Source organism: Salvia splendens, chromosome 21, assembly GCF_004379255.2.
Source record: "Salvia splendens isolate huo1 chromosome 21, SspV2, whole genome shotgun sequence".
NCBI lineage: Eukaryota > Viridiplantae > Streptophyta > Magnoliopsida > Lamiales > Lamiaceae > Salvia > Salvia splendens.
In genome coordinates, this window is record NC_056052.1 from 16,402,048 (window position 1) to 16,418,373 (window position 16,326).

A 16,326-nucleotide genomic window follows, 5' to 3' on the forward strand; every position below is an offset into this window, starting at 1 on the left:
ATTTTCTATAGTTCTCGCCCCTTCAACTGTTGTTACCCTTCCATTTGCAGTTTTTATATGCGACTTAGGAGTCTTATGAATTTCTAAAAAATCATTCCTGTCGTATGACATAGTGTCAGTGGCCCCACAGTCAAAAATCTATCCCGTGTCACTAACAATATGACAATCCCGAGCCTCAAATGCATACGATGAATTCTCTAAGGGTGCAAAGGAGTTTTTGCATATAATGGGGTCAGTTCTGCAACTATTAATAGGCTGGGGGCGATTTCTACTATAATTGTCAGAATGGGGGTATTTTTCAAAATACTTAAAAATCAGGGACTTAATAGCAAGACAATGTTTATTAGGGTTAGGGTTTGTAATCCCTAACCCTTTACCTCCAGCTTCACCGCCGCAATCCAATCTGAGAGAGGCGATCATCGCCTCTGCCGTCTTCCCCCCACCGCCGCTGTTCTCGCCGCGCCCGCCACCACCGGTATCGGGCCTCTTCTCCTGGAACGCCGCTGCCTCTTGGCTTCCCTCCATCTGGTTTGTTCCTCCGCCGTTGGTTCCGATGGCGATTTTAGCCTTTCCGGCTTTCTCTTCTTCCCACCACTCTGGATACCCCAATAATTGGAAACATGTTTCCTTTGTATGCTTGTGCATCCCACAATGGGAGCACCAGAGTTTGGATTTGTCCGGTCTGTTGTTTCCCCGGCGGTTGGCGGCGGAGCGTGGCATCGACGGCTGACCTCTGTTCTGTGGCTGTAATGGACGTTACTCTCGAGCTCCAAATCCGAATCCGACCCGATGATGTCTCGTTTCCGACAATGATGGAGGTCGAATCAGATGCCGACAACATGATATTGAGTCGAGCCGCCTCCCGTTTCACCCATCCATACGCTACGTCAGCTGAGGGGTAGGGATCCTCCTTGAAGATCTCGCGTTGGATCCAGTCGTACTTCTCGTTCAATCTGGTGAGAAATTTGAATAATCGTAGTTCGGATTTGATGTCCCGGTATTTTGCTATTCCTTTGTCACATCAATCAACTGTTTGTGTGGGCATCGATCGATGTCGATCCATAGCCCATGGAGCCTGCTCCAATAGGCCTCCAATGTTGAGTCTCCTTGTATAATTCTGCTTGTCTTGTCTCGCAGGTCATATATGAGATACGAGTTCGCCGAACTTACAAAATTTACGGCGAGTGTATCCCACAGTGCCTTCGCCGTTTGATGATGTGCGAAATCGGCGATGATGTTGGTTTCCATGTTGTCAATAATCCAGGAGAAGACTATTAGGTCTATCTCCTCCCAATCGGTATATCCTTTCTCCCCCGGCTGTGGTGGAGACGGGACTCCTGATATATGGCGGTAGACTCCTCGGCCGCCTATGGACACCTTCATTAATCGTGCCCATAGTGAATAGTTTGGGCCATTCAGTTTGAAGGCTACGGTAACACTCTTGCTCGATCTGATTTATTCGGCAACATGTTCAATTTCTGGTTTTTCGTCTGCCATTTTCTGGCTGGGTTGTTCTTCTCGCCGTTTTGGTCGAGAGAGGTATATTTTGGGGCTATGATGATAGTTTTCTGAGCCTAACCTGCTCGGATGCCATGTAGAATTGTATAATTGTTTGATATTTTATTTACAATGAGATTGTACATTATATATAGGCTAAGGATACCATTATACATGGTAAGATACTCTCAATCAAATCTTCCTAATTAATCGGCTAAATATCTTCTTCAATCTCTTCCTGATCTTAGGCAATCTTCTTTATTTTGCAGAATATTCTTTGATCTCCAACAGTAAACTTAACTTTTTTTTATCATATATGTTTTTTGGTTTATCCATCATTATTTTAGGTTTGTTGGTTTGTATAAACTAAATGTCGCAACTAGATAAACAAACAAACAAAAGAAACAAAAATCTGAAATAAATACCGATGAAAAAGTACTCATAAAAAATTCTTAAGGGATTACGTCTGTCGTCCGTTGATAAATAACTGTCTTGATATGTAACCAATAGACTTTCCCAATGGTAAATCCGTTCGGACATCAGTGTCTAGGATGATCGTCATTTGTTGATGCCGGCGTCATCACTAGTCATATGAAAACACATTTAAGAAGATAAAAAAAGTATATTACTGTTAACTATGTCAACTCCGCTACTTTCTATTAATGATCCATTGTTGATCTTGATTATAGACATTAGGAGTTTCGATTTACCATTTTCGTTTATTCGCGATTAAGAGTTCTAGTTTACTTTAATAGAAATGGTACGTAGGTTTCGCATTCTATTAACTCATTTAACTCACATGTTATTAAAAAACTATCTATACAAAATGTCTCACATTCCCCTATCTTTTTCAACCACTTTCCTCTATATTCTTAAAACATGTGTCGAACTCGACCTAAACTCTTAATACTCGACCTAAACAAGAAGCTCATTCTTTTAAATGTGGAAGTATATATTAGTATTCGATAAGACATCAAAATACTATTGACAATACTCCATCTGTCCCTTAAAAATAGAAGTTCTTTTCTTTTTGTTTCGTCCCATAAAATTAGAAACTTTTCTTTATCTATAATGAGGTAGGACATATTTTCCACTAACACACTTTTATTTCTCTCTCCCTCTCTTGTGTTGTTTTAAAAGTATTTTTTAAAGGACGGAGTGAGTATTATTTCGTGTGGATGGTATAATAATTTAGATGTTAAAAGAATAAAGGTTACAGGCTATAATGCTAAATCTTACTCCATTTGTTCTTAATAATTTGTCACTATTTGATCCGGCACGAATGTTAAGACATGTAATAGAAAATGAGTAGAAAAGGTTAGTGAAATGTGGGTCCTACTATTATATACTCTTTCCGTCCCAACTAGGTGATGGAATAAAGTGATTGGATGTTTTGAGTTTTATGAAAAAAAGAAATACTTAATTTAGTTGAGACATTTAATGGAGTATTAGTTTTATAATAAAATGTGAGTGAAATGAGTTAGAGTAATGTAGTGTTCACTATCAATGGTAAAATTGGAAGGTGATAAATTCTTAGCGAAGGAGGAAGTAATTAACAGCCAACTTTTATGAGTGATTAGACTGATTAATGTACACCTTTCGTTGTCTTGAAATGGTTGGTGGCTTGTAGCCAGATATTTGACTTGTACAGTCAACCTATTTAAAAGATTAAATAAAATGTTTTGATTTCCAACGTTGGGTAAATATGTTAAAATTGTGTAGAAAGAGTACTAATTGATTAGGGAGTGGTATGTCAATTTCTTGAGGACAATGATTCCGAAATATTGAGATAAACAGTACTCTCTCATTTTCATAGCAGTGGACGCTTTTTTTACATGCAATTTAAAAAAAATTGTATTAAACAGATAAAATAAAGTAAGAAATTAAAAAGGTGGAGAGATGAATAGAAAATAAAATAAATGTGAGTAAAGTAAAAGAGAAGAAATGTATTGACTTTTGCTAAATAAAGAAATGACTAAATTACAAAATAGCAAAATGACTCCACTACTACGAAATGGAAGAGTACACATATAATATAAATAGTCGATTTTAGTAAATTGGTAAATATGAAATTTTGTTACTGAAAATATGCCGAATTGAATTAATACACACATGAACAAGTCCATTTGATCACATGCGCAAGTATTCTTATAATTTAAAGCTTATAGGTGAACTTAATTAGAAATTTTAATTTGCATATGTCATCATGATCCATCTCTATACACTTTATTAAGATCCTTTATAACATTCTCTGATCTTAATCCACCTTAACAAAAAAATCAATTTATTTAAGTTTTTATATTGTTAATAATTTTAAGTCAATAACAGCCCCTAACAGATTAGAAAAAACATTTTTTAAAGTTTATTATTAATACATGAAAATACTTAAGTGGGCACTAACATACAATCGCGGTGAATATTAGAACTGGATTGTTGATGAGATTTATCAGCAATCTATTATCCAATGTGTGGAGTGGTTGTTCAGCTGATTCATGAAGTCAAATGAAGAGAAGTTTACTTAAGCTTGCTTCAGTGACCGTCCGATGAAGAACTAAGATTGGGGATTTAATCTGAGCCGTCAGATTAATATGACCGTTGTATGTTAGTTAGGGATTAAAATAGTTGTTTACTTTCCCAAATTCAGTTTAGTATTCAATTTCCCGTTTTCCCCATTTTTCATCTCTGTAAATTGCAAGCTCAAATTTCTCTCTTCAATAAAAATCTGCATTCAATTCAATCAGTGTGTGTTATATTCTCCGATCAACCATCAATTTGAGTTTACAGGCAAGAACGAATTTGCCCTATGGAGAATGAAGATGTGTGCAATGCTGATTCAACAAGGTCTATCGTCGGCACTGACAGTGGAGGAGAAGGATTCGAAGGAAAAGGAGGTGGTTCTTGATGATAAGGCCATCGCAAAGCGAGCTGAAATTTAGGCGAAGGCGCATAGTACGATCGTCCTTTGCCTGGGCGATAAAGTTCTCCGCGAGGTTGCAAAAGAGAAGACCGCGGCGGGCATTCTGACAAAGTTGGAGGAGCTCTACCTCACGAAATCTTTGGCGAACCGGTTGTTCATGAAACAACGCCTCTACTCCTACAAGTTCTTGGAAGGGAAGGGAGTTTTGGAGCAGCTGGAGGACTTTAGTAAGGCAGTCGATGATCTTGAAAACATCAATGTCACTATCGGAGATGAGGATAAAGCCATCCTATTGCTAAATGCACTCCCACATTCATATGATCAGCTTCGTGATGCAATTCTTTATGGCCGTGAAGGATCGATCACCTTGTTGGAAGTACAGTCGCCTTTGAGAGCCAAGGAGTTGCAAAAATGGGAAATCAAATTGGTTGATTCAAGTGTAGAGAGCTTGAATGTAAAGAAATTCAAGGGAAAGAAACCTTTCAAGAAATCTCAGGAACATGCCAAGAGTGCTACCAGTGATCAAAAGGAAACACGATCTGGCCACTGGTGCAAGCAGCCCGGCCACTTGAAGAAATATTTTTTCGCTTGGAAGCGAAGACAATAAAATGGTGGGGGAAAGGTAGTGAACTCGGCTGAAAGTGTTGGAGATGATGAAGTTTTTGAGTCCTTGAATGTAATTGAAGGGAAGGATAGTGGTTGTTGGATTATGGACCGGGTTGTAGTTTTCATATGAGTCCAAATCTTGAATGGTTTGATAGCATTGTTGAGACAACTGGCTCTGTAGTGCTTGGTAATAATCAAGTGTGCTCTATTCGGGAGATTGGGTCAGTGAGGTTGAAGGTTGAAAATGGGAGAATGGTGACCCTGAGTGGGGTGAGATATATCCCGGATGTTAAAAGAAACTTGATCTCACTTGGATCTCTTGAAAGAAAAGGCTGCAACTTCTCTTCTGGAGATGGGAACATGGTTATTTGTAGATCTGGAAAGGTACTCTTGAGAGCAGAGAGAAGGGGAAGTCTCTATTACATGAATGCAGTAGTTCACAGAAGCACACCTGGAGAAGTTCATGTGATAGAAGTCAGCACAATGGACTTATGGCATACCAGATTAGGCCACCCAGCCATAGGCAGTGTGAAGGAGCTGGTAAAGAAAGGATTATTGCAGTGAGGAGTGTGTACTTGGAAAGTCCAAGAAGCTTGCGTATCCAAAAGGTACTCACACATCCACTAAACCTCTAGACTATGCTCATAGTGATTTGTGGGGTCCAGCGCAAGAGAAATCCATGGGTGGTGGAAGATACCACATGAGTATCATTGATTATTTCTCTAGGAAAGTGTGGTTGTATGTGTTGAAAGAAAAATCAGAGGCCTTCTAAAAATTCAAAGAATGGTGCATAGCAGTTGAGGCTGAAAAGGGTGTTGTTTTGAAATGCTTGCGTATTGATAATGGTCTTGAATATCTATCAAAGGAGTTTGATGAATACTGTAAATCAAATGGTATTAAAAGGTATCGCATAGTCCCTATGAAACGTCAACAAAATGGGGTTGCAGAGCGGGCTAACAGGACTATATTGGAAAGAGTGAGGTGCATGGTTTTGGCTGCTGGGATGGAGAAAAGATTTTGGGCAGAGGCAGCTTCTACTGCGGTTAAACTCATGAATAAATGTCCTTCATCAAGCATTAGAGGGGACACTTCAGACTACGGATGGTTTGGTAGATATGGAAGCTATGGTGATTTGAGAAATTTTGGCTGTAAAGCTTTTGCACATATAAAGCAAGGAAAGCTGGAAGCTCAGGCTTTGAGATGTGTTATGCTGGGCTATCAACCAGGTGTAAAGGGATGCAGACTACGGTGTGTAGAGAAGAATAATAGGAAGATCATAATCAGTAGAGATGTTATTTTCTGGGAATGAGAGTTTCCATTCAAGAAAAAGGTAGAAAATATAAATAAGGAAGAGGGAACTACTGAGATTAATGTGGAGCTTGAGAGTCTTGAATCCCAGAATGAAGATCTTCAGCAACAATCTGAGGATTCTGAGCATGAGTCTGCTGGTGTAGGAACTGATAGACCATCTGAAAATCAAACTTTACCAGCTGCAGGAGCTGTTGATCTTAAAAATTGGAAGCTTTCTTGAGATAGAACAAAAAGAACTATCAAGCCATCTTCAAAATATTCTGATGCAGAATTTCTATTCTTTGCTCTAATGGTAGCTGAGGATGTGGAGTATTCAGAACCTTGTTCATACAATGAGGCAATGCAGAGTAAAGATTGGGAAAAGTGGCAGCAAGCTATGATAGAAGAGATAAACTCTTTGTTGAAGAATGGAACCTGGGTACTTGTTGAAAGGCCAAGAGGCAGGAGAGTGGTTAGCTGCAAGTGGATTTTCAAAAAGAAAATAGAAGCAGCTGAGAATGACAAGGTCAGGTTCAAGGCTAGGCTTGTGGCTAGAGGGTTCACACAAGAACATGGTATAGACTTTGATCAAGTGTTCTCCCAAGTTGTTAAACACACTTCCATCAGGATTCTTCTAGCCATAGTAGCCAAGAAAGATTGGATATTGGAACAGTTGGATCTGAAAACATCTTTCCTCCATGGTGATCTAAGGGAGACCATCTATATGACCCAGCCAGAGGGCTTCATCAAGACTAGTGATGAGGGAAAGGTATGTCTACTTAAAAGAAGCATTTATGGTTTGAAGCAGCAAGCAGGTTTGATGATCACATGCTCAAAATTAGTTTTCTGAGATCTAAATATGATGAGTGTGTGTACATTAAACATGAGGGTGGAGCTGTTGTTGTATACCTGTTACTCTATGTTGATGATATGCTATTGGCTGGAGCAACAATAGTGTGGTCCTGAAAGTGAAGAAAGATTTGAAAGCAGTTTTTGACATGAAGGATTTGGGAGCAGCAAAACGAATCATGGGTATGACAATATACAGAGACAGAAGCAAGAGACCGATTTAGTTAACACAGTCAGAATATGTGTCAAGGCTGATAAAGAAGTTTCAGATGGAGAATGTCAAAGAAGTTTATGTTCCTATGGGCCAACATTATAAGCTGTCGATTGAGCAAAAGCCTAAGTGCAAAGCTGAGGAAGAAGAGATGCAACAAATACCATATGCAAGTGTGATTGGAAGTGTGATGTATGCTATGATAAGCACAAGGCCAGATATAGCTCAGGCCGTGTCAGTAACCAGCAGATTAATGTCAGGCCATGGTAAGGAGCACTAGTCTGCTTTGAAGTGGTTGATGAAGTACTTGAAATGAGCTACTGATATTGGAATTATGTTTGATGGCATGAATGAGCATGAGGGTGATGTATTAAGAGGTTGGTGTGACTCTGATTTCGCGGGCAATGTGGATACAAGAAGATCACAATCTGGATACATTTTTACACTTTATGGATCGGTTGTGAGTTGGAAGAGCAGCCTACAACAGGTTGTGGCTTTATGAACAACGGAAGCTGAGTTCATGTCATTGACAGGTGCGGTAAAGGAATGTTTTTGGCTAAAGGGCATCTTGGAGGATTTCGGCATAAGGCAGGAGGCTGTTGCCATCGGCTGTGATAATAACAGTGCCATTTGCTTGGCTAAACACCAAGTGTATCATGAAAGGAGTAAGCATATTGACGTACGTTTACACTTTATTCGTGAGAAAATAGAAAATGGGACAGTGAAGGTGTTCAAAGTGGACACAACAGAGAACCCGGCAGATATGTTAACTAAGCCGGTGCCAAAGAGCAAGCTTGAGATTTGTATGAAGCTTGTTAACTTGTGCAGAATGAAGTAAGGAGCAGCTAAACAACCAAGGTGGAGATTTGTGGAGTGGTTGTTCAGCTGACTCATGAAGTAGAATGAAGAGAAGCTTTACTTAAGCTTGAGCTTCAGTGACCGTCCGATGAAGAATCAAGATTGGGGATTTAATCTGAGCCGTCAGATTAATATGACCGTTGTATGTTAGTTAGGGATTAAAATGGTTGTTTACTTTCCCAAATTCAGTTTAGTATTCAATTTCCCGTTTTCCCCATTTTTCATCTCCGTAAATTGCAAGCTCAAATTTCTCTCTTCGATAAGAATCTTCATTCGATTCAATCAGTGTGTGTTATCTTCTCCGATCAACCATCAATTTCTAACACAATGTTTACTCAATTTTTTGTCTCCATTTTTCATATTTTTTTGTCGCTAATTAAATTAAGAGTCATAATTGTTTTTTACTTTCAATAACTGGCTATTAGGATTCATTAATTCATAAAAATTATCTTTATTTTGTAATTAATTTTATTAAAACAGTGAAATTAATAGTGTAGCTGTGACAAAAACAAAACACTACTAGGGGACCAAGGATGATGCCATTAAAGTTGAGATTTAAAAAAAAAATAGTAAGCATAATTTTCCCAAAAAAGATAATGTAAAATAAAAAAATGTGAAAAAATGGTTGAGTCCTGTCTGGACAAAACGTACGTCGTCAATTCGAGAATTTCACCATCCCACTTCCCCCCTCACACTTATCCTTCGTCTTATCACAATATTTCTGTTTGCCTCTGCGTCGCCATGCGGGGCCCACTCGAATGGCAACCTCCACGTGTCTCCTCTCTATTCGCCCCTCCATCACGTGCGTGTCGGTCAATTAATCGCCTAATTTTCACTTCTCATTCGCAAATGACGTGGCGCGCTTTCAGTGGAGGATCACAGCACCGCGCCACACCGTAGCATAGGCCGAGCGTATATACGGTTTATAATAAAGAGAAGAGGCTGTAGCCTACTCTATGCGGCACGGATACGGATACGCGTATCAGTATCCGAAGGATACGGATACGCGGATACGGCTCTTTCCCAAACAACCCGATACGCGGATACGTTTTAACTATTTTTTTAATAAATAATAATAGTGCATAATAAATTACAAAATAGATATTCTAATGTTATTATACAAATAAAAATAATAAAATTACAAAATATTAAAAGCTAAAGTCAATTTCTTTTATGGTCGATTACACCACATCGATTTTTTGGTTATACTTATCCATATTACCAATAATATTGATCAAAATATTTATTTCTAGTTACAAAATTAGACAAAGTTAATGGAGTAATAAATTGGCCCAAAAAATGAGCCCCAAATATACTCCTTTTCCATCGTGACTACTTCTTGCCCAATTCATTCTCCCATTTCCAATTTTCTTCAATCCCTAGTTGAGGCAATAGCGGCGCCTCCCCTTTCTTCTTCTTCTTCTTCTTCATATCCGATTAACTGTCGATTTTGTTCCCAAATCGGATTGAAGTTCGTAAATTGAAAGTTGCGAAGTTCTTCGACAGAGATGGACGTTGATTTCGAAGAGGAGAACCTCAGATCTTTGCAGATAGAGGAGGATGAAGGCCCAATACGGCCCAGCTCGCGGATACGCCGAAGGATACGTATCGAATCTGAGGTTTCCCGGCCCAATACGGCCCAGCTCGCGGATACGCCCAGGATACGTATCGACGGTGTATCCGTCGCGTATCGGTATCGGATACGTATCCGATACGCGATACGGCAACAGGGTGGCGTATCGGTGTTATATAGAGCCTACTACAAACCTCACGGTATTTCAATTTTCATTACTACTAAATTTTTTTGTCTTTCCTTTTACTGTGTGTGTTTCTACTGCAAAACTCCTCATCTCATCAATATTGGGAGAAATACTAAAATTTAATCACTAAGTGTTGGAGTCGGATGGAGAGCACCGATTCGTCGACCGGATCGCAGCAGCCGCAGCTGCCTCCGGGATTCCGGTTCCATCCGACCGACGAGGAGCTGGTGGTGTATTATCTGAAGAAGAAGATCGCCTCCGTGCCCTTGCCGGCGGCCATCATCGCCGAAGTTGATCTCTACAAGTTTGATCCGTGGGAGCTCCCAGGTATAACTAAATTTCAGACACGTACAGTTTTGTAATTATCAGTCAAATAATTAATGATAATTATGTTATATAAAATCCAGCTAAGGCTTCGTTTGGAGATCAGGAATGGTACTTCTTCAGCCCGAGGGACAGGAAGTACCCGAACGGGACTAGGCCGAACAGGGCGGCCACGTCCGGGTACTGGAAGGCGACAGGGACGGACAAGCCAGTGATGACCGGCGGAGGGTCGCAGAAGGTCGGGGTGAAAAAAGCCCTTGTTTTCTACGGAGGAAAGCCGCCGAAGGGGATCAAGACGAACTGGATCATGCATGAGTACAGGCTCGTGGATAACAAGCCTAGCTCCAAGCCTCCGGGTTGTGATTTCATCAACAAAAAGGGGTCACTAAGGGTATGTTGTAACTGCCTGTCTCCAACAGAATTCATATGTGTGTTCTGTTTGATGACGAATATATTATATTATATTATATTATCTTTTATTATAATTTGACAGCTGGACGACTGGGTCCTCTGTCGGATATACAAGAAGAACAACGCTGCGCTGCCGTTGGACCAGGAGCGCGACGACATACACGACGTGATGGGATCGATGAATCCTCAGACCATAACTATGCCTTCGGTGGGCCATCATAAATTTATCGAAAGCGACCACAGTCTGTATGAAGGGATGATGAACGACGTAGCCATGAATCCCCATTTGGCCAACGCCAATGCTCTCCTTCCACCGCACAGCCTCAAGAGGCCTATGAATCCCGGCCTCTATTGGAACGACGCCGCGGCTGCTGGAACCTCGCCCTCCACCAAGAGATTCTTGGCTGAGAGCTGCGATGGAGCCAGAGCCGCTACCGACGACGCCACCATTCTAAGCCAGCTACAGCAGCAGCAACAACAACAGGCAATGCTCGGAGATGGGGTTTTCGGGCAGCAACCATATCATCAGGTCAATTGGTACACATGATTATTATATACATAATATATGTGTATTTATGTATGTATGTATGTATATAAGTTGGTTAGAATTTGTAAGTTTGATTGAATCCATTTTTAAAAACTCTAAATTATGCAACAAGCTGAGGAAACAGATGATGATGATGCTTGCTTGTGTTGGAGGAGATCAAGATTTATTATATTAGTGCTAGAATTTACTATTATGGGATCAGATTTTGATTGTAGATACAGGAAAATATACACAAATTAATACTGTATTTATATAGTAAGTTTTTGTGTAGAAGAGATTAGATGAGACAGTATGTTATTTGCTGTAATATATATTTATTTTGTTAATGATCATATATAAATCGTCATTTAGTAGGTGTAAAAACTAATTATAGGAATCATGTACTCATCTTGTTGTGGAGAAGTTGAATAAATCAATTTTAGTAATCATTTTGTCCTTAGAATACAATATTAGCAATTTTATCTCTTATAAATTTTATACTTATATACTCCATATGTCTGTATCAGGTTATCTATGATTTCCTTTATTTTTATTATCAATATTGATTGATTTAATACCTTTTTACAAATTTCAGTTTTGTGACAAATCATGGTGGGATTGTTTTGCAGTGGTTGAATTATTTTACAATGGTTTTTAGTATTTTACAATGGTTGAATTATTTTTCTTATACCGACTTAGTATTATGGACTTTTGCAGTTTGCTGGTGATGGAATTACAAAAAAAGACCTAGCTAGCTATTGCCACTACTCTCAGAACATGGTTTCAAAATATATGAGTCCAAATTAATTGGCTAGCTAGCTACTATATCATTAATTAATGTTCCATTTCAGAGAAAATTGTTACCCCTCATGATTTAGAAAAGTCATCTTCTAAAAAACTCCTAGGTAGCATGTTTTAGCAAAATATATAAAACCACAAAATATTGAAGAATTCTACAAAAGAGAATATATATCCGTTTGCAGGGTAGATAATCCTTCTATCTTGGAGTTATCTGACCTAAAGTTCCTACGCATGCTTGTTCACGATTAAAAGAGACGAATATGCGAGCTTTTGTGATGAATAATGGATTAAATTCAATAACTCAAAACAAATATATTCCCCTTTTTTTGTTCTTGTACTTTGGCCAAGATCGCAAAGAAATATATTCCCACTATTTCCTTTATTGAAAATAGGGTTGATAGATTTTTCGAACATTTACATAGATGCATGGCCAACATGATATACATCCTTCTTTTTTATTTATATTTCAAAAGAGAAGACAAAATTAATTAAATATTTAATTTATTTACCTAATACTAGTTGAGATACATTTCCTCTTGGAAAGTAAGCAGTGCAGACAAGCTATTTTGAATTATTCGTTTGCCATCATTTTCTTTGTTTTATCAAAACAAGGTAAAACAACTTTTGATGCAGATAAAGCATTCATCAAAATTAGCAAAGAAAATTAACTCGCTAATACCGTATTAGCCACACCATTGTCTCAATATTGCTGTCCTAATCCCATCTTCACTTCCATCGCCATTAACTTGATAAATTAATTCAATTCGGAGAATTAAAATTAAATAAAAATCAACAGAAATCACGGTGTGGCTGTCGTTTTCATCCTAGTCTGAAAAGACCTGGCCAACGTATATTCTAATTCTACCACCGTAGCATATTAGGTTTTTTCATATTCACAACAATTAATAGAGTCAAAAAGATATTTAATTGGAGAACAGTAATACTAGATTAAAAATGTGAGATTCATACATAAAATGAAATTATTAAAAAAAGTAATCGGAAGGAATAAATAAATAAATAAATAGTAGTGAGGCAAAAGTAAGAAGGCAGTAATTAAAAAGGTTAAAAGGGAATTAAGAAAGGAAATAAAGAGGGTGGTGGAATTGGTACATCAGAAATGGGTGAAATTAATTAGGCTTTGTCCTTGATGATATAGGGACCATCTCACCTGTCATAACATTAAAAAGAATCTTTATCTGAAACCTCACAAATTAATTATGGTTAATCAGATTTCCATAAAAGGAAAGAGTACAAAACAACTTTAACACATAATTTGATCCCACAAGTGCTAGAAATGGAAAATAGATAATGGCGAGGATGGAGATGCACTAGATATTTTTAGTTCTTGTGAAAGGAGCTTTCACCATAAGCATAAGCATAAGCATAAACATACATATACGCTCACATGTTCATGCATCTACTCTCTTAGATGCCATATCTAACGTTAACATCCATATATCACATTTATATTTCTTCCACTATTCTCACATCATATTCAATTCTTTTGACTATTCCGTTTGCTGATTTGTAAACATCTTAAAGGATATTAAAATTGGCCTTATGAATTTCATGCCTAAATGCAAGAATTGATCTCTGACCATTTGGTTAAAGATGGATAAGGGCCACACCCTCGATCTCCAATCTTTGTCTCATCGGTTACACCCCAGCTATTCTTACAAAACTACCACAACTTAAATAAGTTATAACATAAATTATTTTATTATTTGATCAACTCTGAATAATTAGTTTTTGGAATGACGACTAAGAAACAAGAGGTCTAGAATTACATATAGTGCAAACTGCCATAAAAGTTACAAACTTTTGCAATTTTTCGGTTTTCCCATAAATTACTAAAAAAGCATACAAAGTCATGAACTAATGTGGGAATTTTCTCCGACTGACTCTGATATTTTCCGGTAAAATTATGCAGATGTGGCTAGTCTGAATTCCTACATGGAAACGCCGAATAAAATTTTAGCCAGAAAGTACACGTGCTTTGACCGATTCAAAGCAAACTGCTTAAAAGTCGTGAACTTTTCGAAAATTCTGATTTTTCCCATGAACTACAAAAAAAGGCATACAAAGCTAAATTTCATAGTTGTCCAGGGCCTTTGTTCTAGCGGCAAGGAGCTTAGACATAATTGTATGAGGTGCCGAGTTCGAGCCCTCTTGACATCAGTTGTAATTTCCTTCTTTCTATAGTATAGGAGTTTATTTGTAATTTCCTCCTTCGTATAGGAGTTAATTTAAAAAAAAGAAGCTAAATTTCATAGTTGTGGTAGGCCTCTTGTGCCCTTGAAATTCTTATCGACTAAATGATACGCTCGGATTTTGCACTATTTTAAGGCTATTATTTGGTCCGTTTTGAGTGTCAAAGTTACATTACATGTCCATTATTTGCATATTTTATCCATTTTAGTATTTTATTGTGTTTGGCGAAAAATGTGCAAAATATAGCTGAAAAAGAGCATAAAAACGTCAAATTCTGGAAGCTGGAGCTGAAGGAAACCCAGCGGCCAGCTGGACCCATGCCAGCAGTCGCTGGAACGAGTCCAGAGAGTGCTGGAGCTGTCCAGTGGCCCACTGGGCCTAGTCGCGCACAATAGCCTCTGTTAAAATTCATTTTTCCAGAGAGTCCGAAGTCCGATAATTTCATGCTATGTATCATTCTCTTCGTCTTTGAAAGAGCTTCGCGTTGGTACCTTGATCATCTCAATCGGAGTTTTGTGGAGAAAGTTATGGCTGTTCTACCAAAGTCGCGCAAAACTGTTAAGTGCAGAATTTTAGGCGGAAATTCAAGGAATGAAAGAAGATATTACCTTGTGAAGACAAATCTTTTCCTTAACCTATAGAGCACGAAATTCACCTTCTCCAAACCTTTTCAAGCCTATAAATACCCAATAACCTCATTCATATTATTCACCAATCTTAGAGCCTTAATTTCATCCCCTACCTTACACATAAATTCCTCCATCTTCTACAAGGAGCATAGAATTCAAGGGAGATCAAGCAAGAGCAAGATTAATTCTTCCGGGTTTTATCTAGATTTTGTTAGATTGAACATGCATGTTTTATTTTGCTTATATTTATTTAGATTATATGTCTATGGATAGCTAAATTTATAGAATTCTAGGGGATGAAAGTAATTGACTCTATGTAGTTCTTTTTATTTGTTTAATGTTCAGAACTCGTTTTACTTTAATTATTCATTGGTATATATTTAACTACTTGGTTGTTACTTTGATTATTGTTTATCTCTTATCGGTGATGACTTTGAGTGGTTTATATTCTATGTGTCAATACAATATTTGTGACATGAGTGTTGATACACGATAGGAATAGCTCCTAGTAGAGCTTGAGTCGGATGAACATAGAACTAAATAATTAAAATTACTAATGAGTTGATGAAATCACTACCCTAGGATTCCCTTGTCTCGTTTACTTTCTCAAACTAAGTTTACTGCACTTTAATTTCATTACTTGCTTTCTTAATTTATTTCTTTCTAGTTAATTACTCAACCTAAAAAATCATGTTTTTCAAAATAGTATTTGAGGCTGTGTATGTGGTAGATAATCTGGAAATTTATTCCCCGTGTTCGATATCCGGTACTAACCTTTAGCTATACTAGATCTAACCTGTAAACTTGCAGGTATTTTTAGTCCTAATAAAAAGTGCATCACTAAAGAGGGTTGATTTCGTATCCCCACTGATCATACAAGTCATGGAACGCAATCTGCGCAGCTCATTTCGTCCAGAACAACTCAAAACATCCTTGGAGAAGTTTTAACAAATTTAACTTTATCTACCACCAATTTCGTCCAGAAAACCTGCCAAACTTTCTCACACCCACAACAAACAACAATGGTTGCCTCCACCAATGCCTTTGGCAACACCATCGGATCTCCAAATCCACTGTCGTCATCTCGTTGTTTCTGACCAAGTCAAGACTCGAGAATCGACAATTTCACCACTGAATCAAACAAATTTAAAAAATCAGAGGACGGCAGATCCGCCGCTGGCATGCAGTGGAGGGGCATAAGACCTTGAATTTCTAGAGTTTCAGAACCTGCGCCCACTCTTCTAGAATCCAAACCCCATCCCCCAAATTCGACGACGACCTCGTCTTCAACAATTACCTCAAATTCTACCGCCTCACTCTACCCGATGTTGATCCTAAGCTGACACCTGCGCCTGATTTGTGGTGGGGAATAAAGAATGAGGTGAGGGGTGTCATCGTTCAAGAAATTATCGTCGTCCATTTGTCGTTCTTGTCTT

At 38.2% G+C, this 16,326-nt stretch overlaps 1 protein-coding gene across 1 annotated transcript; it reads left to right on the forward strand.

Annotated features, from left to right (window-relative positions):
- The first annotated feature begins 10,005 nt into the window (after positions 1–10,005).
- LOC121783533 (NAC transcription factor 56-like) lies at positions 10,006–11,695 on the forward strand. Its single transcript, XM_042181630.1, has 3 exons — positions 10,006–10,315; positions 10,396–10,703; positions 10,806–11,695. Exons 1-3 carry the CDS (start codon positions 10,132–10,134, stop codon positions 11,268–11,270), a joined length of 957 nt encoding a protein of 318 aa, XP_042037564.1. The 5' UTR covers positions 10,006–10,131; the 3' UTR covers positions 11,271–11,695.
- The last annotated feature ends 4,631 nt before the right edge of the window (positions 11,696–16,326 follow it).

What these genes read in the sequence shown, in the direction of transcription:
- LOC121783533 (XM_042181630.1), top strand. Translation starts at nt 10,132, where the DNA reads ATGGAGAGCACCGATTCGTCGACCGGATCGCAGCAGCCGCAGCTGCCT. An exon ending in TGATCCGTGGGAGCTCCCAG is followed by an intron (nt 10,316 to 10,395) that starts GTATAACTAAAT and finishes TATAAAATCCAG; the next exon opens with CTAAGGCTTCGTTTGGAGAT. An exon ending in ACAAAAAGGGGTCACTAAGG is followed by an intron (nt 10,704 to 10,805) that starts GTATGTTGTAAC and finishes ATAATTTGACAG; the next exon opens with CTGGACGACTGGGTCCTCTG.